This window comes from Mustelus asterias, chromosome 5 (assembly GCF_964213995.1).
Source record: "Mustelus asterias chromosome 5, sMusAst1.hap1.1, whole genome shotgun sequence".
Classification (NCBI taxonomy): Eukaryota; Metazoa; Chordata; class Chondrichthyes; order Carcharhiniformes; family Triakidae; genus Mustelus; species Mustelus asterias.
Window position 1 is genome coordinate 39,785,449 of NC_135805.1, and position 26,750 is coordinate 39,812,198.

Here is a 26,750-nt window from a genome sequence, read left to right on the forward strand (position 1 = left end):
TGCTAGTCAAGATACAGGGGAAGATGTTCAAATGCTTGGCCAAAGAACCATGAGGAAGATCCTTAAAATATGGCACTTCAACCTTGAAAGAAACTAGTCAGATGTGACCTTATAGAGTTATATACTTCCATATAATAATTCAAGTTGGCTGCTGCACTTGCTTACATTACAACGGTGACTACTACTTTTCCAAAATTTAACTGGCAGTGAAGCATTTAAGATATTTTGAACACATGAAAGAGCTCTTTATAATATATTCAGAAAGATGACATTCAAGTATATTCAAACTTCAAACAAACCACTGTTTTCCAAAAGGACCAAAAATCTATCCCTCCAGCTTGAAAAGGGATGTTACCTTCATATTGATAACCACCCTACCTGAGGCCAGAATTGAACCTGGGTCCCTGGCGCTGTGAGGCAGCAGTGCTAACCATTGTGCCACCGTGCCGCCCTAATCAATTCACGTATTTCACATGTGCACTGCTTCAATTATTGCAAAGGCAAACACTTGGTGAGATAGTCCTAATATGAATCGATAAGCTACTTTATTTCACAGTGAGGTGATCACATAGAATGAGTTATGATTGAACTCGCTTAATTCAAACAGTACAAATTGCCTTCCTGCAATAAGACAAAATGAAGAACGTGTCCTCACGCTTCCCCCACATCAGGGGATCGTACATACTTCATTTAAGTATATGACTTCTAACTGTTCCTTTAGTGTTTCTGAACTTGACAAAAGCTCTTGCATAAAAACCTAACTATTCTTGCAGTCTTCCTGTTTAAAAATGCTTCTTTCTGCCCAGCCTGCGCACTTGCCTTGTGTGTCTTGTACCTTGTACCTCTCTGTTCAGCAACAAATCAAATGATTTCCATTCTAATAAACAACATGCTTATTAGTCACATCTGTGACGGCAACAGCAAAGCTCATGAGCATCTTAACTAGCTTTCACCTTTGTCTTTTGTTTTGCTTGCTTGAGTAAATAAAAATAAATCTTAAAACTAACATTTCTCCATAATTTTCTTTGTGGAAAAACAGCCAAAAAGAAGACGGTGACTGCCACCTCCCTCATGCTACACCACCTTGACTTCAGCCACTGGGTTGAATGTTCCATCACCTGTTGACAACACTGTGCCTTGTTTTGGGATATAAATAGTTATGGATATAATCTTAGCCTGGAGAATTGAGTGTTATTTGCAATAGTTCTACACTATTTAAAGCTGGCGTGCATGTGAAGATAGAAAAGAGCACTGAAAACTGTCCAATGTCTTGGTCATGTCATGGTCTAAATGGAGCTGACTGATTTAGTCCAAATGCTTGAAGTTGGCAGCTCATCATTGCATCTCGTAACATCATAATCTAATACAGTTTTCTTGAGCAGCATAAACCAAACCCCATCTCAAATACTGTTCATGTAGATTTTTTATTCAGCTGCTTAAACTGAATAAAGCTTTCCCCCTCATGTTTGTTCAAAATATTCTACCACCCCTATGCTGTGCTCTGAATAATGTACTTTCACACTAGGGTCTCTGGACTCCTTACCCAAGGAAGGATATACTTGTTTTGGAGGTAGTACAGCAAAGATTCACTGGTCTGATTTGTGGGATTAAGGCTTGTCCTATGCAGAAAGGTTGAGTAGGCTGGGATAGATTCCCTAAAGGGGTCGACTGTTTGAGGCTGAGCTGCTGGAGGAGTGGCATTGTCACTTGACGAATAATCCAGAGATCCAAGGTAATGGTCGAGGGACTCAAGTTCGAATCCCAGCATGGCAGATGGTGAAATTTGAATTCTTAAGCAGTATGATGGGGTAGTGCAGGAATATTATAATATATTTAAATTTATGGCAATCAGGTTCACGGCCTCTTTGGGCTTGAACCTGATTACGTGCCGGCAGGGGATGGGCAAGATCTCAAACTGAGGTCTCAGCACTACAAATCCCATTGTGGCCCTCTTGTGAGAGTTAGCGGCCATAACAGGATTTGCGCCTGTGGCGAATGGGTTCAGAAAATTGTGGCCTTTATTTCAGCAGAATTTTGCATATTTTTAATTCCTAGCATTACAAAAGAATAAGGCAGATGAAAATTAAGAAATGATTTGTGCAACTTGGTTAGTTTTGTGATGCTTAGTTAATAGACATTGAAGAAAAATGAACTTATTTTCTCATTTTTCTCCTGTCCATTCAGTCCTCATTGGCAGATAACAAATAAATCAAAATTTCCTTCGTTTAGTCAAGCGCATATTTTGCTCATAAGCGGATAAGTTCTTATTTCAGAAGCCTATCATTAAATTCTTGCCTGCATATTTATGATGCTTTTAAAAAGCATGATGCAACAGACTTACAATGGATCCAAGACTTTTAATTATATAGATATGAAATACAGTGTTGCTGTGGTACTGTTAGGTAATCAGCAAAGGCAGCAAGGTAAAGCTTTGAATATTAAAGTTTACGGTTCTTTTTTAAATGATTAACGTAACAATTTTCTCTGGCCAATGTAGTGCTACAATTGCACAGGAGACCTTTTAAGCTGTTAAGCAGATGAATGATATGCAGTAATGGGTCAGATATGGTTCTGAACCCTCCAGCAAAGAGCAATCAATGCACTTTGTTTGATGCACTGTCTCTTTCAAAAATTCAAGGTTATTTGCCATTTATAAAAGATTTATAGGTTAAAAATCTTCATTTTTGTACAGTTTATTTAGCAGATTCACTTACTATGCATTGTGTTCCTTACAACAAGTGTACTAAGCTTATTAGGTGGCTATCTTTATGCTTTTATAAAACAATTACTTTGACACATTTCATCCAAGATCATGATGTGCTCAAGGTGACATGCATTTTGCATTGGTGTAACTTTCAGAGCTACTTTGTCGAAAAATATTCTAAAGTCAAATAACAAACTGCTGCTTTCAGATGTACAGAACTTCAGTTACAGTGTCTAAAATTCAATAATTACATCTTGAGAGCTTTTATATAGTTGTTCGTCTAAATTGTAGAATTCTCAGGCCACATGCTGACAGTAATGTATTCTGATAAAGTTTTAAACTGTTCAATCGGGCCTTTAAACTTTCGGCTTAACATAATCCCAAAACTTGCCCAAAGGTAAAGAATTTTAAACTTAATAGTTTGCATTTAAATAGTTCCCTTTAATGAGGCTCAATTATCTTTATAGAAGGTGGAACTGTAATATACATGAAATACACAATTTAAAACTGTATTAAGAAGCAACATTTGCACAGCAAATAAAGAAAGAATAACAAAGAATGTGATTATGGCTGTAAAAGGAACATTTTTTAAAAGAAAAACACAAAAATATAGAATTGCACATGTCTCAAAGTGTGCAAGACTCAGCCCTTTGTACGTATGCTTTCAAATGGGGGATAAATCCAAAAAGCTGAACATTAAAAAGTTAAATCAGAAAGTAGTTAAGGCCAAAACGTTGTCTTGATTTGAAGAAGAAATTAGATATAGCTCTTGGTGCTAAAGGGATCAAGGGATATGGAGGGAAGAAGGATATTGAATTTGGTGATCAGCCATGATCAAAATGAATGGTGGAGCAGGCTCAAAGGGCAGAATGGCCTACTCCTGCTTCTAGTTTCCATGTAAATCAAATATGAACAGCAAATAATCAGGACAATTGGAAAAGGAAATGTAAGTGTAAAAGATTGTGTTCACATGTACAATAGACTTCTGAACCAAGAACAACTTGGTCTTGGATAAACAAAATTGGGTGACGAAGTCCAAGATGAACAATTGAATCTCTTCAATCCAGACACTGGTGAGGGAGAGAGAGGTAAATTAATTTGCTGTTTTGTTTTCCATGGCTTTATTGCTGCAATGATGTTTCGTTTGGTTTTATAGAGATTGTGTTGAAAATGACTTGGAAATCAATTAATTTTCTTTAATAGTCTAATGCTTAAAGTTAGTAAGATTGAAAAATCGAGATTATCTATAGATGGCAGAAAGAATTTGAATTGCAGATTTTTTTTGTCTGTATTGAGCATGGAAGGAAGAAGAGCACAGACAGTCCTAATGTGAATTTCTGGATTGACTCGGCGATGCATTTAAATGGTTTTGTGGTCCAAAACTTTGTATATTAATTGCATCACCTGTGATTAAATATTCATGGTTAGTTTCTGTGTTTGTAGATTTCATTTTACATTCTGATGTTTGCAGTTTGATATCTGGTTGTCTGTGATGAGTCTACTTGTGCAGTGGCAGGTAGGGCTTAGTTTAGCTTGTGCTGCTGTGTGATGCTTGATGAGTGTTGTCTTTGCTGAACGGTGCAAAGACCTTAAGACTAGAGTACTTCAGTTTCCAATTAAAGTGGTGGGCTCACTGAAATGTAACTGTTAGAAGTCACACAACACCAGGTTAAAGTCCAACAGGTTTATTTGGTAGCATCAGGTGAAGGGGCAGCGCTCCGAAATCTCGTGCTACCAAATAAACCTGTTGGACTTTAACTTGGTGTTGTGAGATGACTTACTGTGCCTACCCCAGTCCATCGCCGGCATCTCCACATCATAAAATGTAACTGAAGTGTCACTTATTCTATTCAGAAGTCCATTCCTTACCGGTTATGGCCTGCACTGCAATTTGTTCACAGATGTTTTTGGTCGCAATTCATAGTTTTGCAGAGTTAAAAAACACAATCTCCATATGTTATGTGTGTACTTAACAAAGGAAAATCAAAACTAAGCAAAGAGTATTTAAACATTTTTCCTTAACAAGGGTGGGAATGATCTAGGGATGTATTGAATTAGTACCAGTGCAGATATTTCGGTATAAATGTGCCATCTGTGTAGTTGCCTTGCTTAATTTCAAACACTTGGACGTCCCTGCCCAAAGAGGTCAGAAAACATTTGCTGCTCCATTTGTTTTAAAGTAGATGCTGCCAAAGAAATATCTGTCTTGAAATGAGTCTGCTCTAATCTATTCATTTGTAAATTCATACTGTCACACTGATGTATTGTCTGAAGACTAATTCATGAAATGGAAGTTTGAATAGAGGGAACATGAGGTAAAAAAAAACAGATTGGGTCATTTTGCAGCTCGGTATCATCTGGGATTAGAGAAACTAAAGGTTCAGCATTAACATGCTATTTCACGTTAACTTAAGTCCCTGAAAAATTGTGCTAAACTTAATTCGGTGTAATATAGAAGAAAAAGTGATCAAAATTTCACAAGTGGCCCTTGCAGTGCAGTGATACAGCGTGAGCAGCTAAGAATTGACTTCCTAAAAGATTAAGATCTAGCCAAGATCTTAAATAAAAGCCAATTATCATATTCTCTTCAAAGAGTGGCTATAATTAATGTCACCCTTGAGATTTATGTCTTTACACCTCTCTCATAACTCGATAATCGCCTTTATTTGGTAATAACCAAACAAAATAGAGAAATTAACTCTTGAATCTGCAGCTCCACAAATTACATCACATTTTAAATGTGTTAAGAACGCCACTGATATTAAATGCGAGCGTATCCCAAAACCCAGAAGGGTAACTTGGAACACCAGTCCTTAGTGATGTATATTTTCAATTTGGTAAAATGTGAGAAAAGATATGCAAGTAGGGAGAAACAGTCTGATCTTGTTGTGATCAATTAATAAAGAATATTTATTAACTTAAAAGAAAAACACACAACAAGAAGGACTATGATACACTACATTAGTATAGTTAGCTATACAGATGGCTATGCACACAGCATCTCATGACGTTACCCTTTTGTTCCCAACTACCTATGTTTCCTGAACTCTGAGATGCCTTTTTTCCCCCAGACAACATCGAATTTTGTATAACTCTCTGAGCTAAACCCAGCAGGTAGTTACCATGCACAGGTTATTTGTCCATGTTTGGGAAAACCATTTTCAGTTTTATTGAAAGCACAATCTTCTCTGTTTGAGTTTTAAATTTTAAGCAATAACTTGTTCTCGGGAGAGAGAGTTTTCTGCAGCTGGGTGTAGTTGTGAAAGTAGTTGCTTCTACTGTGTCCCTTTCTCCAGTTATTGTGCTATGGATAGATCGTTCGTTTTCTTTGACGTCACCCACCCTGGGAACTCAGCTTTTAGAATACAAGTGCCAATTCCCTTATCTCTCCACTTTGAAGTTACCGCTTCTCCACCCTATTATTTTCTCCTAGTCACATAGTGTTGCTTTTCTTCGTTGCTTTTCTCTTTGCAATGCTAATTCGCATGTCAAAGCACCGCTTCAGATAACTGTGCTTATTAATCCTCTTTTTTCTCTTTCTTTATTTATTTTATCCTAATTTCATTTCTTTAGCCTGATTTTCCTCAATTCTTAACATATGCCCCAGATGGAATTTTCCGGCCCTCCTTGGCACGTTTTCCTGCAGTGGATGTAGTGAGCGATTGTCTGCTGGTGGGGTCTTCCAGTCCCACTGAACTCTACATGTTTTTGCATGGCTCGTCTGTCCGATTGGCGGGGAACGTGCTGTGGGGGTTCCTTCTGGCCGGCGGGAAGGGCCAGAAATATATTCTGAGTTTCATGCTCTATATCTGGTGCATTGATAATTACTTATATCTTAATAAACCAGCAAGCATGCCACTAGAAACATAGAAACCCTACAGTGCAGAAGGAGGCCATTCGGCCCATCGAGTCTGCACCGACCACAATCCCACCCAGGCCCTACCCCCACACATTTTTACCCGCTAATCCCTCTAACCTACGCATCCCAGGACTCTAAGGGACAATTTTTAACCTGGCCAATCAACCTAACCCGCACATCTTTGGACTGTGGGAGGAAACCGGAGCACCCGGAGGAAACCCACGCAGACACGAGGAGAATGTGCAAACTCCACACAGACAGTGACCCGAGCCGGGAATCGAACCCGGGACCCTGGAGCTGTGAAGCAGCAGTGCTAACCACTGTGCTACCGTGCCGCCCTACCTCATCTGTTTCACTGCCAAAACACAGCCATCTGAGATTTTTTTCAGCACTTCCCATGATCAAGTTCATCCAGAATTCAACATCTCATTTCTTAAACTGCATAAAGTCCCAGGCACTAAACAGATTTGTCTTCTCTGACCCCTGTTAACCCCCTGTCTCCAATTTTAAAATCTCCCATAAATCCCTCCATGGTTCTGAATCACTACACTTCCATGATTGTGGTGTACCAAGCCTCTGCTATTTCCCTCTTTGGTAGTCATGATGTGCAGATGCCGGCGTTGGACTGGGGTAAACACAGTAAGAGTTTTAACAACACCAAGTTAAAGTCCAACAGGTTTATTTGGTAGCAAATAAACCTGTTGGACTTTAACCTGGTGTTGTTAAAACTCTTACTGTGATTTCCCTCTTTACCAGACAGGCTATACCTGAGATTGAGAGAGTAATATTTTCATAGTTACTCACTGACATTTTGGTAGTCTGTTCGGCCGAGAGAAGACATGTTTGAGTGTCCAGTTCCACTGAAGAAAGAACTGAAGCAAATGGACTCAAGGGATGAGGAGCTTTAGTCACAAGAGACATTTTGATGCATAGTGTCTGCCAGGTAGACTTAACAAAAAATTTAGCTGGTTTGCCTAAGTCAATTAGGCCCTTATGAGGAAATGGGTCAAGGTTAATATTACCACTGAGAGACAGCAAAAGGACAGGCAACTGTGGCCCATAAATTTTATCCTCGCAGTTTTGCTTAAGTACGATCTTGGGCTGTTGCCAGATTTTGATTTGTGCACCCGACCTTCTGAGATGTTGGGGAGAGTTCATTAGACATTGAGACAAAGGCAAAATACTGCAGATACAGGAATCTGAGCTCTGACGAAGGGTCATCCTGATTCAGATAATTGGCTCCATTCTCACTCCACAGATGCTACCAGACCTGCTGAGATTTTCCAGCATTTTCTCTTTTTGTTTCATCAGATGTTGTGTGTTTTGAGCAAGGAGGTACTCAACCATTGTTCAGTTGAGTAATTGGATGGGTTGTTCTTGGCCAGGATTAATGGGGTTAAACAGGTTATTGTGAGCCCCAGGTCTCTTCAGCTAATCTTGAATTTAAGAATCTGCAATGCCTTGACTGAAAGGTACCAGGTGGACACTCCTGCAGATCATTCAGATAGCATGGCTGAGAGATTGGCTGGTCTTGGGTGTGTTTAATGGACAGGAATCACCAAATTGAGATTAGTGGAGACTGTCGGAGACTGTATTAACCGATTTCAGACAGTACAAAAGTAAAATTAAGTTTATTTAATAGTCACAAGTGGGCTTACATTAATACTGCAATTAAAGTCACTGTGAAAATTCTCTAATCACCACACTCCGGTGCCTGTTCGGGTACACTGAGGGAGAATTTAGCATGGCTAATGCACCTAACCAGCACGTCTTTCAGACTGCGGGAGGAAACCGGACCATCCGGAGTAAACCCACACAGACACGGGAAGAAAGTGCAGACAGTCACCCAAGCCGGAAATTGAACCCGGGTCCCTGGTGCTGTGAGACAGCAGTGCTAACCACTGTGCCACCGTGCTGCCCTAAGTTTATATTGTTTGGCTTGACATTAGTCCACAGTATATTTACTGTTGTTTGCCGATGGGATTACCTTTGCTTTGACCTGCATGACTGATTAATCAGGGTGATCTTGCCAATGGCAGTGCAACAGACATTTGGGGAGGTGGGTGCTGCTCTCATTAATCTGAAATTGAAAATCAAAGGTAGCTTCCACTTGCCATTCCGAAGTCCCATGTTTCAGACAGTGAAAGAAGTGATTTCTCTCCTGTGACTCAAGGACAGCACCATTCAGAATGGAAGATATGTAATACAAACTTAACACTGTTGCTGCTGCTTCATGTTGCTGAATACAAAGATGTTTATGTAGCATCTCTAGCACTTATTGCATGGTGGACTCTGCATGTTCCACTCTCATAACTCTGTCTTTCCTGATCGAGTTTGATCAGAGCATGTGTTTCAGTATCTTGCATTTCAAAGTGGTTGCAAGATACAAATCATAAGAAATTCCACTTCCAACCCTTATATGACCATGATAAGCTATTGCATATGACAGTTGAATAAACGATGTCTTATATCACTGATCTTGGGCATGGTTTTTCAAATTTGTTGATTTAAGTTCAACCTCTGGGAACAAATTTGTAGATTTAAGTTAAACCTGCCAGTTTATCACTCTTCATATGCTGAAGTAGTTTAGATTTACCTTCCTAATCTTAATTTCTGTTCCAGTCGAGAGATTACGGAGATTCGATATTGAGAAATATTGAGATGAATTTTGTTAAGATAGCAAGTGTTATTTTAAAGGTGAGGGGGATCAATACCCATACTAATAATTTATGGAGGAAATTAATAATTGTGTCCAGTGAAAAGGGTTAACGGGGACAAATCACAAACGCCTACACAGAGTTTAACTGCAGGATAGTAAGCAGCTAGTTCCAGACATCTGACCTTCAGATAAGGAAGAAAGAAAGATACAATGCTGGGAGAAAGCCTTTAAATCATGCATTGGACAATGGAGTGATCCATGTTCTAATATCCAGACACTATTGAAATGCCTAAAAAATAGGGGAAAACAATAGTCAACTGAGGCAAGTAAAAACCTCACATCAATTGGATATTAAAATTAAGCAAGTGTAAGGTGATTGTGATTGGTTTTAAAAACTGTACATTATGATACACTAATAACTATGATTGGATGGAGATAACTCATATTCTTTTAGTGGTATATGCTATTTACTTGTAATCAAAACTGAGACTTTAACTGCCTTTGTATTTCTGAATTTTTCACTCTGAATGGTTTGAATGACTTCATTCAGAGTCCTATAGCTACAGTAAACCATCTTAAACCACTCTGTGACTTTGTCTGGCTGTTTGAGGGTATCGATAGTTTTAAATACCACAAGAAAACTATTGTAACACCCCATAACAAAAGGGTACATTGTTCGGAAGTCGGAGGTGCGGGGGTGATAAATATTGATATAAAGTTGAATGCATACCAGAAGACGTTTTAGCTATCACCAAATTAAGACAGATTGCAAATGAAATAAGTTTAGATAAATTGATCCAAAATGATTCAGTTATGCAATACACTAAGAATCGGTGGCATCATATGTGACATATTCGCCGGAATTCTACCGCCTCATCCATCAAGGGAATCGGAGGGGGCGAGAGTGGACAATGGGAAGGTCTGTTGACTTTGGGTGGGATTTCTGGTTTCAGGTTGCGCGAGGCAGCAAAATCCCGCCCCTAGTGTCAGCTGAATTATTTCTGCAGAGCAGTCGTTCTCAACCTTTTCGGTAACACAGCACTCTTCAATGAGACAAACAATTCCACAGCATATCCTTTTTTTCCAGCGGAATCAATTGCTCACAAACGTCACATTTACTATGGTTATAGTCTTATGACAGGTTTGCAACATAGTGCATACAGCAAACTAAATAAGGATCAAATGCATTAATGTTTAAAATCCACCACAGAATATACTGTCTTCAACAGCGTGATGTGGAGATGCCGGCGTTGGACTGGGGTAAACACAGTAAGAAGTTTAACAACACCAGGTTCAAGTCCAACAGGTTTATTTGGTAGCAAAAGCCACACAAGCTTTCGGAGTCTTAAGCCCCTTCTTCAGGTGAGTGGGAATTCTGTTCACAAACAGGGCATATAAAGACACAAACTCAATTTACATGAATAATGGTTGGAATGCGAATACTTACAGCTAATCAAGTCTTTAAGATACAAACAATGTGAGTGGAGGGAACATCAAGACAGGCTAAAGAGATGTGTATTGTCTCCACGGACAACGGATAGATGAACACCGCTCAACAATCACCAGGCAAGACTGTTCTCTTCCTGTTGGGGAGCACTTCAGCGGTCACGGGCATTCGGCCTCTGATATTCGTGTAAGCGTTCTCCAAGGCGGCCTTCACGACACACGACGGCGCAGAGTTGCTGAGCAGAAACTGATAGCCAAGTTCCGCACACATGAGGACGGCCTCAACCGGGATATTGGGTTCATGTCACACTATTTGTAATCCCCACAGCCTGCCTGGACCTGCAGAGTTTCACTGGCTGTCCTGTCTGGAAACAATACAAATCTCTTCAGCCTGTCTTGATTGGATTGAATTGACGATTGGCTGTCAGACAGAAGGCAGAGAGTTGGGATAAAAGGTTCTTTCTCAGAATGGCAACCGGTGACAAGTGGTGTCCCGCAGGGTTCAGTGTTGGGGCCACAGCTGTTCTCTTTATATATTAACGATCTAGATGACGGGACTGGGAGCATTCTGGCCAAGTTTGCCGATGATACAAAGATAGGTGGAGGGGCAGGTAGTATTGAGGAGGTGGGGAGGCTGCAGAAAGATTTAGACAGTTTAGGAGAGTGGTCCAAGAAGTGGCTGATGAAATTCAACGTGGGCAAGTGCGAGGTCGTACACTTTGGAAAAAAGAATAGAGGCATGGACTATTTTCTAAACGGTGACAAAATTCATAATGCTAAAGTGCAAAGGGACTTGGGAGTCCTAGTCCAGGATTCTCTAAAGGTAAACTTGCAGGTTGAGTCCGTAATTAAGAAAGCAAATGTAATGTTGTCATTTATCTCAAGAGGCTTGGAATACAAAAGCAGGGATGTACTTCTGAGGCTTTATAAAGCACTGGTTAGGCCCCATTTGGAGTACTGTGAGCAATTTTGGGCCCCACACCTCAGGAAGGACATACTGGCACTGGAGCGGGTCCAGCGGAGATTCACACGGATGATCCCAGGAATGGTAGGCCTGACATACGATGAACGTCTGAGGATCGTGGGATTATATTCATTGGAGTTTAGGAGGTTGAGGGGAGATCTGATAGAAACTTACAAGATAATGAATGGCTTAGATAGGATGGACGTAGGGAAGTTGTTTCCATTAACAGGGGAGACTAGGACGCGGGGGCACAGCCTTAGAATAAAAGGGAGTCACTTTAGAACAGAGATGAGGAGAAATTTCTTCAGCCAGAGAGTGGTGGGTCTGTGGAATTCATTGCCACAGAGGGCTGTGGAGGCTGAGACGTTGAGCGTCTTCAAGACAGAAATTGATAAATTCTTGATTTCTCGAGGAATTAAGGGCTATGGGGAGAGAGCGGGTAAATGGAGTTGAAATCAACCATGATTGAATGGTGGAGTGGACTCGATGGGCCGAATGGCCTTACTTCCGCTCCTATGTCTTATGGTCTTATGGTCTTGATGCTCTCTCCACGCACATTGTTTGTATCTTAAAGACTTGATTAGTTGTAAGTATCCGCATTCCAACCATTATTCATGTAAATTGAGTTTGTGTCTTTATATGCCCTGTTTGTGAACAGAATTCCCACTCACCTGAAGAAGGGGCTTGGAGCTCTGAAAGCTTGTGTGGCTTTTGCTACCAAATAAACCTGTTGGATTTTAACCTGGTGTTGTTAAACTTCTTACTGTGTTCAACAGCGTGCACAGACACATTTTCAAAATCCGCTCAACTTAACTATTTTCAACTATTCTTAGCCCGACATTTGTTCCACATGCAGCATTCGGTTCAGGTGCCTGAATGCCACCTCTTCGCATTATGAATTGAATAAGCAGAGGAATTAAACTCATCCATTTCTTCTTAGATCAGGGGATATAATATAGATCTGGCAAAGAAATGTGGATACGGTTAATTTTGCTGCATCTGCTAGTTGTTTTGCCTTGTTTCGCTTTCCCTAAAAAAGCGTGCAAATGCCATTGCTTGGTTTTTATGGTGACTAGGAAAAACTATCATGTCTTGCTTTCACCCTTTGGCTGCTTACGTTCAGAATGTTCATGCTTTAGGATCGAAAAACTGCTACCTCACTTTTAAAGTATTTGGTGTTTAATTTTCACAAATTTTATGAGTTGTAGTTTTGGTTACTTTGAATATTGCATAAGGTGAAATAATATGTTTGTTTTACATTTGATTTTCATTACCTTTGTACAAAACATCATGGCACACTTGGACAGTTCTCACAATAATACCAAGTGTGTCATAGTACAACGGCTGGAAAACCCTCCTGTCGCGTGTTACAAATACAGTAAGAGCAAGAAAGTTGATTTTTGTATCACAGGAGAGAGTCTGTAGATTAAAGGGGGCTTTTTTATCTAAAAAGGAAGTTCCATAGTATTCTTTCAAAGGAACTGATCAGATTTGCAAGCTAGGATAGGGGACAAAGAGTACGAGATTTAGAGGCCGTGTACAGAATTTAATTTGAGGAACAGCTTCATCATTCAAACTCACCAGATAATCTGTTTTAGTGATATTAATCAAAGGATGAATATTGGCTAAGATAGTGGGAGAGCTGTGCGCTCATCTTTGAGTAGTACAATGGAACCTTTCATGTTCAGCTGAGAAGGCACATGGGAGCTCCAATGAACATTTCATTCAAAGTGCAGCATTCTCTGTACTGAAATGGCACCCTAGATTACATGCTCAAGTCAGTGGAGGGGCCTTGAGTTCAAGACCTTCTGACTCAGTGGTGAGAATGCTGTCACTGAGCCAAGTCTGACATATTAATACTTGGTCATTTGTACTGTTCCAAGTGTAATTAGGTTCCGGACTGAGTAGAAGTTAAAAAGGTTTGGGGCAAGGGAAAGAATTGTCCTTCATTCTGAAGCAGGACTTAGCTACTTAGCAAACTAGAATGGCTTTTTTTCTTTACGGTGGCAGGTTATTAATACAACAAAGTTAAGGCCAGTAAAAACTATTTATAAAGGACTGCCACATTCTTCAGGTAGTCCTTTAACAATATAATCTCTGTTCTGCCATTCATGCATTCTGATCACTTAATGGACACTTTTTGGCACCTCCTCAGCCTTCTGTACCCTCATTTACATTCCCTTTGTCCCATTCCACCCTCATGCTATAAATCTCAGCTGATTCTCTTTGCTGTCAGTTTTGACAAAGGGTCATCTAGACTCAAAAGGTTGGCTCTATTCTCTCCCCACGGATGCTGTCAGACCTACTGAGATTTTCCAGCATTTTCTGTTTTTGTTGCATCTGCAGTTTTTGCTTTTATTTATATCTTATCACCTATTTAAAATTAAATTGTGGAAAGTTTGTACAAATATACGTGAGATCATTGGTTTGTAAATTAGTCGCAATTTAGGATTGTGTTTTGGAGAATTAAATAAAAATGTAGTTATCAGTTATATCAAGTTGGCAGTAATAGATTGTGGGCAATTATTCATTTGCGTATTCATCTTGCACCTTCAGAAGTAAGCCCTGACTAATCACACATGACCTTTTGAATAACACTGACCCTTCAGTTCATGACCCAATTTTAATGTTGGGTTCTCTAATGACAGAATTTTGCCACTTTCAGAGAGCAGTATCATGGAATGTAATATATGTTTTCTTTGCATTTTAGCATACCTTTGAATCATTTCATTGAGGATTGACACACACTTAAACATAGATTATCTGTTTTATTTTTGGCAGTGAATCTGTTCAGTTGTCATTTGGTAAATATGCACCGTAGACTGTATATTTTAAATTACAATTTTAAAAATTCTTTTGGCTCAATTTTTGTATGTTGGCATGATGCTTTCATTTCAGTTTTGATTTGATACTTTAAGTATAGTTAAGTGTAGTTCTAACATTGTGTAACACTCTTGTGGTTAATTGGTAGTTATATGCCCTTCTCTATTATCTCTGCTCATGAGGCAATACTTTGGTGAGGGAAAATTAGCCGACTTCAACACGTACATATAACAGATTTGAACAGGAAAAATGATATGGTTTTGCTTTGAATTAGCACCAACCTCCATTAAATGTCTGACAAAAACTTTTGTTTGAGGCTGCTACAGTCAGGTTATAATTTGAAAGTGGTTATTATGTTTCAACTGGAAATGTACTAAAACATAAAATTTACTCTTGTTCCACATTATCAAAAAGGCAAACATGACTTGTGGAATAGAGTTTATGAAAATGGTTTGTTGTGGAAAGTGTATTCAATGTGCCCTCTACTGAACTGTGCATTATGAAAATTTATTCTGATATTGCAAAGTAGAATACATCACATTTTGGGTCATTAACAATTTTGGGAGCTTTAATGTTGATTTGCTACAGCTATGTTATAATGCAAACTAGTTTTATGGCAAAAACAAGTACAGATTGGAACTTTAGTCAATGGGAAGTGGGATTAAACCTGATGTGCTTTCTTTTGTTGGTAATATTTATAGAAATGAGTAAGGGAAAGAACCTTTAGCTCCTCTGAAGGATGAAACAATGAAGTCTGTTATCGAAGATTTGTTTTTTCTTTGGCCTTTGGTGATGACATAAATTATTAGACCCTCCTTAAGGCTCTTCATCTGAACAATTTTTTTTCGGAGCATTGTTTAATCCTTTCTTATAATATCGCAAAAATTTTGAGGATGTTGGAAGTACTGCTCATGACATTTGGAGGGTTAATGCATTGTGCACACTGTATTCTTCTTTGCATGTCATGTGTTTTATTTTGTATTGGTAAGGGCAGCAAATCAGGCATAAAGTGAGCATAAAATTTAGTGTATTTTAAATGCAAAAACTGTAATAAGACAGTATTCAAATGCATTTAATCTTATATTGGGTCAACACAGAAAAAAATGCAATTTTTAATGCTCATAATTTGTTCAATAAAATTAAATTTTCAGGTCATGCTTTTATATGAGAAGGTTAGTTGCCTTCAAACAATAAGCAATCATTCCTAAAATATACACTAAAATGACTAGGGCTTTCATAAATAGTAACTTACACTGATTCTCATTTGGACTTTGACTATAATGAGAACCATAAAATTCCCACAGTGCCAAAAAGAGGCCATCCAGCCCATCGAGTCTGCACCAATTCTCCGAAAGAGCTTTACACCCTGGCCCTTTGCCCTATCCCCCAACCCCTTGCATTTGCCATGGCTAATCCACCTAACCTAACATCTTTGGACTGTGGGCGGAAACCGGAGCACTTTGAAGAAATCCATGCATAGAAAGGGAGAAGGTGCAAACTCCACTTGTAATAATCTTTTGTATATTTTGATTAGAGTACATTTTTCCTTGAACAAAAATGTGATGTTGAATAACATTTGGAATTTTATGCATGATTTAAGTTTCTGTTCATAGGTTCAATAATGTCTAATTTTCTTGTGGTGCAGATCCTTTTACCCTGAATTGCCTCTTTATGCAGGTGTCAATATTATAATTTAAAAGCTTTTCCTTTTTAAACTTGTGTGCATATAGTTGAGATGGCTGAATTTGTGATCTATCCAAAGTTTGAAGCATCAAGGTTGCATTTTTTGCTCAACTAATGTGCACCTTCAAGGAACTGAAAATACAATTGGAAGATCTTAGAATTCTTGCTTGTATGGGCATTGCTGAGAGATCTATTCTAGACTATTCTAGAGACCAAATGAGAAACTCCAAGGTAGATTATGAAGTGAACCTAGATGCCAACTATTTTTGATTTTGGCATTAGTGTGAACATAAGGTGTTCCGCTCCAAGTGTGATTCTATTGACCTACTAGGAAGCTTTTATTAAAAAAAACTTTATTCAACAACACAGTTAAAATATAACACAGAACTAGCATAACTTTTACCAATTTAAATACTTCAACATGACAAGGTATAATTCTTAATTGCTACCTGGTTCTATTAGTTCCAATTTAAGCAATATCTACATAGGTATAAATTCCTCTGAAGAATAAGTTAGCAAGACACTCAGGCTTACATGAATTCCTAGTCCTCCAGCCTTGTAACTTCTCTGCACAGAGATACAGAAAGACACCCGTCTTTTGACTCCCAGACGGCAACCTCCAGAGGAAAACCTGTCTTCATAGAGCAGAACTCCAGTGAGAGAGGGAGAAAATGCCTCTTGCCTTTTGCAGATCTCTGGAGAGGTACCTGTTTTCTAGTAGGTCCCCAGACTTCAATTTCCAGAAAGAGCGAGAGAGAGATAGAAAGAGCAATTGCTCTTTTCAAATTCAAACTGACACTTCCTGCTTTTTCTGTCTCTAAACCTAGCTTCACCCACACACAATTCTCTTGTCAGTCAACCTAATCAAACCCCAGGGGATGACCCTAACAGAACCCTAATGCATTAGCCCAGAGTAAAGCAAACACTCCAATAATTAGGAGCAATTAACTTGCATGATTTGGAGGTGGGCTGATGACTGTAGATAATTCAGCATTGTAATCAGAGTTGAAGTATAAGACAGTCCCTTCAGCAGAAACATGACACAAATACTTTTCTTAAAGACACAATATCGTCACAACTACATCACGTAATTTTTCAATGGAATTTTATTCCTCATTGCGTACTGTTTAGGGATTTACAGTATGTGAGGACTTAATGAGTGATTAATGCAATGTATAGCAGCATAGACGAATCTGTGAGGAAATTTTCAGCTAATAGCATAAAATGTTAAACTCTGGATTTTCAAAGCTTTTCTAATTCGGAGGAAATTTGTCACATTTTTAGTTAATTGTATGCTAGTGACTGTCTTGTCTGTATAGCAGCTGAAATTTCAATGGTTTAAGTAAAAATCTGAATTTTCTTTGCAGTTGGCATTGAACAGGAACAGGAGATTGTTGAAAGTGCTGCAGTTTTTCTCTTCAAAACTTTTCACGATAAGGACCACGTTGGACATGAAGAAACAAAAGCTGTCAAACAAATGTTTGGCCCATTCCCTTCTTCAGCTGCCACTACTGCCTGTAATGCAGTTTATAGGATTGCCTCGAATTTTAGTGAAGAAGAACTACAGAAATTAGTTTGTGCAAATGAGTCTGCAAGCCAGATTTCTCAAGTACATTTCGGTAAAAACATTAATTTCTCATTTGATTCATTTGCTTTGGAACCTTCAGAGGAATTGCCCTTGAACTGGGAGTCATACAACCAAAAGGATTTCAGTCTAGATTACGATAAATATTTAAATAATCATCAAGGAGATTTTAAAAATGGATCAGTTGACAATCCAGATTTGAAATCTTCAAACAAAGTGGATGGTTCATTTTTAAGGCAAGAAGTTGATCGCTATATTATTGGAACCTTACAAGATTCAACAGAAAGACCAACGACCGATGACTTGTGTGGAACATTGTTCGAGATGCTGGCATCTACTAAAAGTGATGATGAACTTCAAAATGAGGTAAGTCAGCTTAGGGGCTGCAAGAGTGTAAGCTGTATTGCTGTTTTTCCCACTATAGACTTGTAGCTTGAAAAATTGAAAGTTGCTAAGGGTAGTGTAGTTGGTGTGGACTTCCAAAAGGCTTTTGGTAAAGTGCCGCACAACAGGCTTGTTAGCAAAGTCAAAGCCCATGGAATAAAAAGGAAAGTGACAATATCGGCACAAAGTTGGCCGAGTGATAGAAAGCGGCGAGTGAGAATTGACTTTGGATTGGTGGAAGGTAAGTAATGAGTTTTCCCAGAGGTCAGTATTAGGACCACTGCTCTTCATGATCTAAATTAATGATCTAGAAATGGGGCTTTATAAATAGATGGATAAAGTACAAATGCAAGAAAGTTATGGTGAACCTTTATAAAACATTGATTTGGGAGTATTGTATCCAATTTTGGGCACCACAATTAGGAAGGATGTGAAGGCTGTAGAGGAGATCCAGAAAATAATTTGCGAGAATGGTTCCATGAGTGAGAGACTTCAGTTTAATGGGTAGATTGGTGATGCTGGAGCTGTTCTCCTCAGAGAAGGTTCAGAGCAGATTTGATAGAGGTGTTCAAAATCGGGTGAGGTCTGAACAGAGAAGATAGGGAGAAACTGTTTCAGTTGGCAGAAGGGTCAAGATCAAAGAACACAAGGAAAAACGTGGTTACATACCGAATTGTTGTGATCTGGAATGCACTGCCTGAGAATGTGGTGGAGGAAGATTCACTTGTGGCTTTCAAAAGAGAATTGGAGAATTATGTGAAGATAAAGAAATTGCAGGTTTATGGAACAAGAGCAGGTGATTGGGACTACCTGAGTTGGTTCTGCAGAGAGCTGGCGTTGATGTATAGGGTCAAATGACCTGTGTTGTAACCATTCTATGATTTTACATTTTAAGTTTCTAAGAAAGGAATATGTTTTCCATAGAACCATAGAAAATTACAGCTCAGAAACAGGCCTTTTGGCCCTTCTTGTCTGTGCCGAACCATTTTTTGCCTAGTCCCACTGACCTGCGCTTGGACCATATCCTGCCACACCCCTCTCATCCATGAACCCGTCGAAGTTTTTCTTAAATGTTAAAAGTGACCCCGCATTTACCACTTTATCCGGCAGCTCATTCCACACTCCCACCACTCTCTGCGTGAAGAAGCCCCCCCTAATATTCCCTTTAAACTTTTCTCCTTTCACCCTTAACCCATGCCCTCTGGTTTTTTTCTCCCCTAGCCTCAGCGGAAAAAGCCTGCTTGCATTCACTCTATCTATACCCATCAAAATCTTATACACCTCTATCAAATCTCTCCTCAATCTTCTACGCTCCAGGGAATAAAGTCCCAACCTATTCAATCTCTCTCTGTAACTCAGCTTCTCAAGTCCCGGCAACATCCTTGTGAACCTTCTCTGCACTCTTTCAACCTTATTTACATCCTTCCTGTAACTAGGTGACCAAAACTGTACACAATACTCCAAATTCGGCCTCACCAATGCCTTCTCTAACCTTACCATAACACTCCAACTTTTATACTCGATACTCCGATTTATAAAGGCCAATGTACCAAAGGCACTCTTTACGACCCTATCCACCTGTGACGTTACTTTTAGGGAATTCTGTACCTGTATTCCCAGATCCCTCTGTTCAGCTGCACTCTTCAGAGTCCTACCATTTACCCTGTACCTTCTACTTTGGTTTGTCCTTCCAAAGTGCAATATCTCACACTTGTCTGCGTTAAATTCCATTTGCCATTTTTCAGCCCATTTTTCTACTTGGTCCAAATCCCTCTGCAAGCTTTGAAAACCTTCCTCACTGTCCACTACACCTCCAATCTTTGTATCATCAGCAAACTTGCTGATCCAATTTACCACATTATCATCCAGATCATTGATATAGATGACAAACAACAATGGACCCAACACCGATCCCTGCGGCACACCACTAGTCACAGGCCTCCACTCAGAGAAGCAATCCTCCACAACCACCCTCTGGCTTCTTCCATTGAGCCAGTGTCTAATCCAATTTACTACCTCCCCATGTATACCTAGCGACTGAACCATCCTAACTAACCTCCCACGAGGGTAGACAATCCAGGTAGACAACATCCACCGCCTTCCCTTCATCCACTTTCCTGGTAACCTCCTCGAAAAACTCTAATAGATTGGTCAAACATAACCTACCACGCACAAAGCCATGTTGACTCTCCAGTTTAAGAAGTTCTAGTAAGTGGCATAATGAATGCTTATATCTGAAAACATATGAAATATGTCTCTGCAATAGTTGCCAAAAACAATGGCAATTAAACCTATAATGCAGCGGTAGAAATTAAAGACTACTTTGAAAAGATACTGTTGGGGGCATTGGTTTAGGACACTGTATTTTCATGCTGGAGGTGGAATTTAACAGTCCCTGCTGGCGGGTTTGAAGGTGGGTGGGGCTGGCAAAATGCAATGCGTGTCTTGCTTCCCTGCCCCTGAGCTGTCTCTCATTTTATGGTGGGGGGAGAGGGTGGTGGGGGGACCCTCAAGTAGCCGCTTAATTACGCCATTCTTTCCTTGCCGTTATTTTACCAGCGGTGAGGAAGGCCCACGCCAAGTCTGTAGCTTTTGCGGCATGAGCTGGTGATGGAGCAGCGCTCTGAAAGCTGGTGATTTTAAATATACCTGTTGGACTATAACCTGGTGTCGTGTAACCTCTCATCCTGCTTTTGAGTATCGGAGTGTGACAAGGGGTTTTCACAGTAACTTCATTGCAGTGTTAATGTAAGCATACCTGTGACACTAAGCTTTTGCGGCATGAGCTGGTGATGGGCAAAAGGGAGGGGGGGGGTGTTGGTTGGTGGTATGTGTACTTGCTTTGGGATTCTCCTGTGCCCATGGGAGGCACACGCCCGGACTGTCACACCTCCTGTTAATCTTTGATTCCCCTTTAAACTGTTCTCCGAAGTGGTCTAGAGAGACTTTCATTTCTAAGTTTAAATTTATTTATTAGTGTCACAGGTACGCTTACATTAACACTGCAATGAAGTTACTGTGAAAATCCCCTTGTTGTCACACTCCGGTGCCTGTTCAGGCACAGGAAGGGAGAATTTAGCATGACGACTGCACCTAACCAGCATGTCTTTTGGACTGTGGGAGGAAACCGGAGCACCCGGAGGGAATCCACGCAGACACGGGAAGAGCGTGCAAACTCTGCACAGACAGTGACCCAAGCCGGGAATTGAACCCGGGTCCCTGGCACTGTGAAGCAGCAGTGCTAACCGCTGTGCCATTGTGCCGTCCCTTTGTGATATGTGTATTTCACAAAGATTAAGAACCTCCACGCTACCAGCTTTTCAGTGTAATAATAAATGTTGGCTTTGCCAATGATACTCAAAAGCAGGGATGAGAGGTTACACGACACCAGGTTTATTTAAAATCACAAGCTTTCAGAGCACTTCTCCTTCATTTAAGTGAAGTGACTCAAATGCAGATAATGCTTTCAAAAAATAGACAGTTATACAACTCTGATATTTGCTCGCCTATCTGCAGTTGATAAAGTTTTCTTGCTTCGTGGAGCTGTTTACCAGTCCAGTTACCACAGCATAATCTCAGGGTCACTTTTGTTACAATCTCATTTGATACTACTAGACGGGAAGTTCCCAGAAAGTAACCCAAGGTCAAAATACTAACTTCTACTTTTTGTTTTCGAAAACTTTGCTGAACACTCACGGGAAAGACGATTTGCTTTTAACAACAAAAAAACATTTATTAAACATGAAGGGTGGGATTTTCCAGCCGCGCTCGCCCCAAAACCGGGAAGTCCCGCCCGAGGTCAACGGACCCAGCATGGTCCGCCCCCTGCCCGCTACGATTCCTGTGGCGGGTGGGATGGGAAAATTCCCCCTGAAAAGTTTGACCGTAATACCTTCACTTCGTTACTCCTTCACAATCTTCACAAACGTATGCAGATTTTAAGAATAACACAGGTCACAAAGTATATCCTAGGCTGTAATGTTCTCAGTAACTCAACAGATGGTCAGACAACACCCCGCTCTGAAGCCAAGAGGTGAATGGCACCAATTGAGCTTCTGAGCTTTGTGAAGTTTCCCCCCAGCTGATTATTATTACACTGTGAGCCAGCTATCTTGCTGAACTCTGGCTTCCACGTGAGTGTTTCCAAACTCCACACACGAATAGACATGCCGTAGAATCTTCATTCAAACGCTGCTTTCCCTCAGCTGTTCCCAGCAAAGATTCCACTTCCAGGATTTCCAACTCTCCTTTCGGTATTCCTTTGTTTTGAATAGCCATGAGCATTCAGGTTTTTCACACAATCCCTCAGGTACTCGGTCCCCAACTGAATAAAACTCGCTCTTTCCATTCCTGTCTTTAATTTCAGTGAACAGTATACCCTGTTCAAATTCAAGTTCCTGTTTTCCTTTTTTTTTTCAATCTTTCTGGAAGCTTCTCTTCATTCTCTCCTTTCTGGAGCTAATTGTCATTTAGTTTCTCTGGGACTTGCTTTCTTGCCCCGTACTCCATTGCCTGGATCTTGGGTTCATGTCACACTATCTGTAACCCCCACGACTTGCCTGGACTTGCAAATTCTCACTAACTCCTGTCTGGAGACAATACACATCTCTTTAACCTGTGCTTAACGCTCTCTCCACTCACATTGTCTGTACCTTTAAGACTTGATTACCTGTAAAGACTCGCATTCCAATCATTATTTTGTAAATTGAGTTTGTGTCTTTATATGCCCTGTTTGTGAACAGGAACTCCCACGCACCTGACGAAGGGGCAGCGCTCCGAAAGCTAGTGGCTTTTGCTACCAAATAAACCTGTTGGACTTTAACCTGGTGTTGTGAGACTTCTTACGGCTTTTCTTCTAGCAGGGCTGTGAGAGCTATTCCTTCTCTCTCTGTTAAAGCTCCTTCTGCTTTGAGTTTAGTTACACGCAACTTAAAAGGTTTTTATCCCTGTAAAGTGGCCTCTGGTGGTTAAGCAGTAGCTCATTCTTTCTCCAAGCTCTTGTTAATTTTTCACGCTGTAAAAAAACTCTAAGCACAATAGAGACACAGTTTAAAATTAAACCAATCACCCCATACACGCAAACACCTTTATTTAAACAAATCTAACTAGAGTTTTACCCTTTACTGCACAGAAAGAAGTCTGAAAGACATGCTAGTTAGGTGCATTGACCCAAACAGGTGCCGGAGTGTGGCGGCTCGGGAAATTTCACAGTAACTTCATTGCAGTGTTAATGTAAGCCTTACTTGTGACTAATAAATAAACTTTTACTTCAGAAACACTAAATTAAACTCGCTTAAACCTGTACCTTATTTCCGTTTAGCTCAGTTGGCTGGACAGCTAATGATGCAGAAAAACGCCAACAGTGCGGGTTCAGTTCCCGTACCGGCTGAGGGTATTCATGAAGGCATGAGGTGTGGTGATCCTCATGTTAGATCACCACCGGTCAGGTCTGCCCCTCAAAGGTAGAGCAACCTATGGTTTTCTGGGGCTATTAGATCACCTCTGCTTCCTGACACTATGAGAAAAGAAGGCTGTGAGTGAACGTGCGTTTCCACCTGTATTTCCACTATTTGATGGTGTTGGTGTAAATGTTATAAGATTTACATATGTAAAATATCTCTCGGGAGATAGTGGTGTAGTTGTAATATCACGGGAGTAGAAATCTAGAGACCCAGCCTAAAGGGTTCAAATCCCAACATGGCAGCTGGTGGAATTTAAATTTGATTAATAAAAAGAAACCTGGAATATAAAACTACCCTCAGTAATTGTAACCATGAAATTATCAATGGTTGTTGTAAAGACCCACTTGGTTTACTAATGTCCCTTGGGGAAGAACATCTAACATCCTTAACTGGTCTGGCCTACGTGTGACTCCGGATCCACAGAAATGTGGTTGACCCTTAACTGCCCCCTGAAGTGTTCAGTTCAAGGTAATTAGGCATGGGCAACAAATGTTGGCCTAGCCTACATTCTGTGAAAGAATGAGAACTAGAACGTGAGAAGGTAATTTTAAATTCTGCCATATCAGGCTTCAACCTCTTAGCTTATCACCGTCATCTGAGCCCAAGGGTGATGCTGAGTGATTCTTGAACAATAATGGAGCTAGTGTTACAGTTTTAATAGACTTAGGCAGTTCATTGTACTAAGGGGGGGATATAATTTTGTTTTCTGATTTTTTTTTGCAATAAATAGTGTTTGATAGATATTTGATTTCAATGATTTGAGTGAAGTGCTTTGGGGTTGATGGTGAAATACTCAAGTATAGAGTGATGATGAACTATTCCTATGAGATGTGATTATTTCAGTATTCACCAGCTGTGATCACACCTTCATTTTGCCTTTTCTCTTTTCAGATATTTTTCTTTTACTACCAGCCAATGCATGTTATGAATAAATGTCTTAAAAGTCCTTGCCGAGAAAACAAAAAAGTACATTCTGTGGTCAGGAAGAATATACAGTTCAAAGTGTTAATTGTACTGAACTATAAACTCGAGCCAAGCTGTTCCAGTACAGCTGCAACACTGGCATCTATCTGGCAAGGTTGAAATCTGCCAAGGTACGTCCTGTACACAAACCACAGGACAAATCTAACCTGGCCAGTTCCTGCCCCATCAGTCAACTCTCAATCGTCAGTAAAGTGTTGGAAGGAACATCAACAGTGCTATCAAGTGTCATTTGCTTGGCAGTAATCTGCTCACTGATGCTCAGTTTGTTTGAGTTCTGTCAGGGCCACCCAGATCCTGACCTCATTATGGCCTTGTTCAAACAGAGACAAAAGAGCTAAACGCAAGAACCATAGAAAATTACAGCTCAGAAACAGGCCTTTTGGCCCTTGTCTGTGCCGAACCATTTTTTGCCTAGTCCCACTGACCTGCACTTGGACCATATCCCTCCACACCCCTCTCATCCATTAACCCGTCCAAGTTTTTTTAAAATGTTAAAAGTGACCCCGCATTTACCACTTTATCCGGCAGCTCATTCCACACTCCCACCACTCTCTGCGTGAAGAAGCCCCCCCTAATATTCCCTTTAAACTTTTCTCCTTTCACCCTTAACCGATGCCCTCTGGTTTTTTTCTCCCCTAGCCTCAGCGGAAAAAGCCTGCTTGCATTCACTCTATCTATACCCATCAAAATCTTATACACCTCTATCAAATCTCCCCTCAATCTTCTACGCTCCAGGGAATAAAGTCCCAACCTATTCAATCTCTCTCTGTAACTCAGCTTCTCAAGTCCCGGCAACATCCTTGTGAACCTTCTCTGCACTCTTTCAACCTTATTTACATCCTTCCTGTAACTAGGTGACCAAAACTGTACACAATACTCCAAATTCGGCCTCACCAATGCCTTCTCTAACCTTACCATAACACTCCAACTTTTATACTCGATACTCCGATTTATAAAGGCCAATGTACCAAAGGCACTCTTTACGACCCTATCCACCTGTGACGTCACTTTTAGGGAATTCTGTACCTGTATTCCCAGATCCCTCCGTTCAGCTGCACTCTTCAGAGTCCTACCATTTACCCTGTACGTTCTACTTTGGCAAGAGGTTAGGTGAGAGTGACTGCTCGCGACATCAAGGCAACATTTGACCCATCATGGCATCAAGAAGACCAAGAAAAATAGAGTATATGGGAATCGGGAAAATCTCTGCTGTTTAGAGTCATACCCAGCACGAAGGAAGATGGCCATGTTAGTTTATGGTAGTTTGAGATCAATCATCTCAGTTGCAGGATGCCACTGCAGGAGTTTCTTAGGCCCAACCATTTTCAACTGCTACATCAATGACCTTCCTTCCATCATAATGTCAAAAGAGGGGATGTTCACTGATGATTGCGCAATGTTCAGCTCCATTTGCAACTCCTTGGACACTGAAGCAGTCCATATCTAAATGTACCAAGATCTGAACAGGCTTGGGCTGACAAGTGGCAAGTAATTTTTGAGGCACACAAGTACCAGGCAATTACTAGCTCTAACAATGGAGAATCTAACCCTCACTCCTTGATATTCAGTCGCATTATCATCGCTGAATATCCCACTATCAGCATCCTGGGTGTTACCATTGAGCAGAAACTGAACTGGACTAGCTATATCAAATACAGCAGCTACAAGAGCAGGTCAGAGGCTAGGAATCATGTGGTGAGCAGCACATCTCCTGACTTCCTAAAGCTTGTCAACCATCTACAAGGCGCAGGAGTGTGATGGAATATTCTTCACATGCATGGATGAGTGCAGCTGCAACAACACTCAAGTAGCTTGGCACTATCCAGGGTAAAGCAATCCGCTTGATTGGCACCCCTTACACAAGCATTCACTCCCTCCAGCACCGATGTGCAGTGGCAGCAGTGTGTAGCATCTACAAGATGCACTGCAGGAACTCACCAGGGCTCCTTAGTCAGCAACTTCCAAACTCATGACTGCCACCACCCAAAAGGACAAGGGCATCAAACCCATGGGGACACCACGTTTGGATGTTCCCCTCCATGATGCCCACCATCCTTCACTGTCACTGGGTCAGAAGCCTGGAACTCCCTTGCTAACAGCACTGTACCTAGGCCTCAGGGACTGCAGCAGTTTAAGAAGGCAGCTCACCAACACCTTCTTGAGGATAATTAGGGATAGGCAATAAATGTTGACCTAG

General features: G+C 40.5%; 1 protein-coding gene across 1 annotated transcript in view; it reads left to right on the plus strand.

The window, feature by feature from the left end:
* ascc3 (activating signal cointegrator 1 complex subunit 3) overlaps nucleotides 1–26,750 on the plus strand; it is a 562,510-nt gene that overhangs the window by 13,804 nt on the left and 521,956 nt on the right. The window contains exon 4 of the mRNA XM_078212424.1: nucleotides 17,506–18,089. Within this exon, the coding sequence (XP_078068550.1) occupies nucleotides 17,506–18,089 (584 nt within the window). The remainder of the gene's footprint in view (nucleotides 1–17,505; nucleotides 18,090–26,750) is intronic.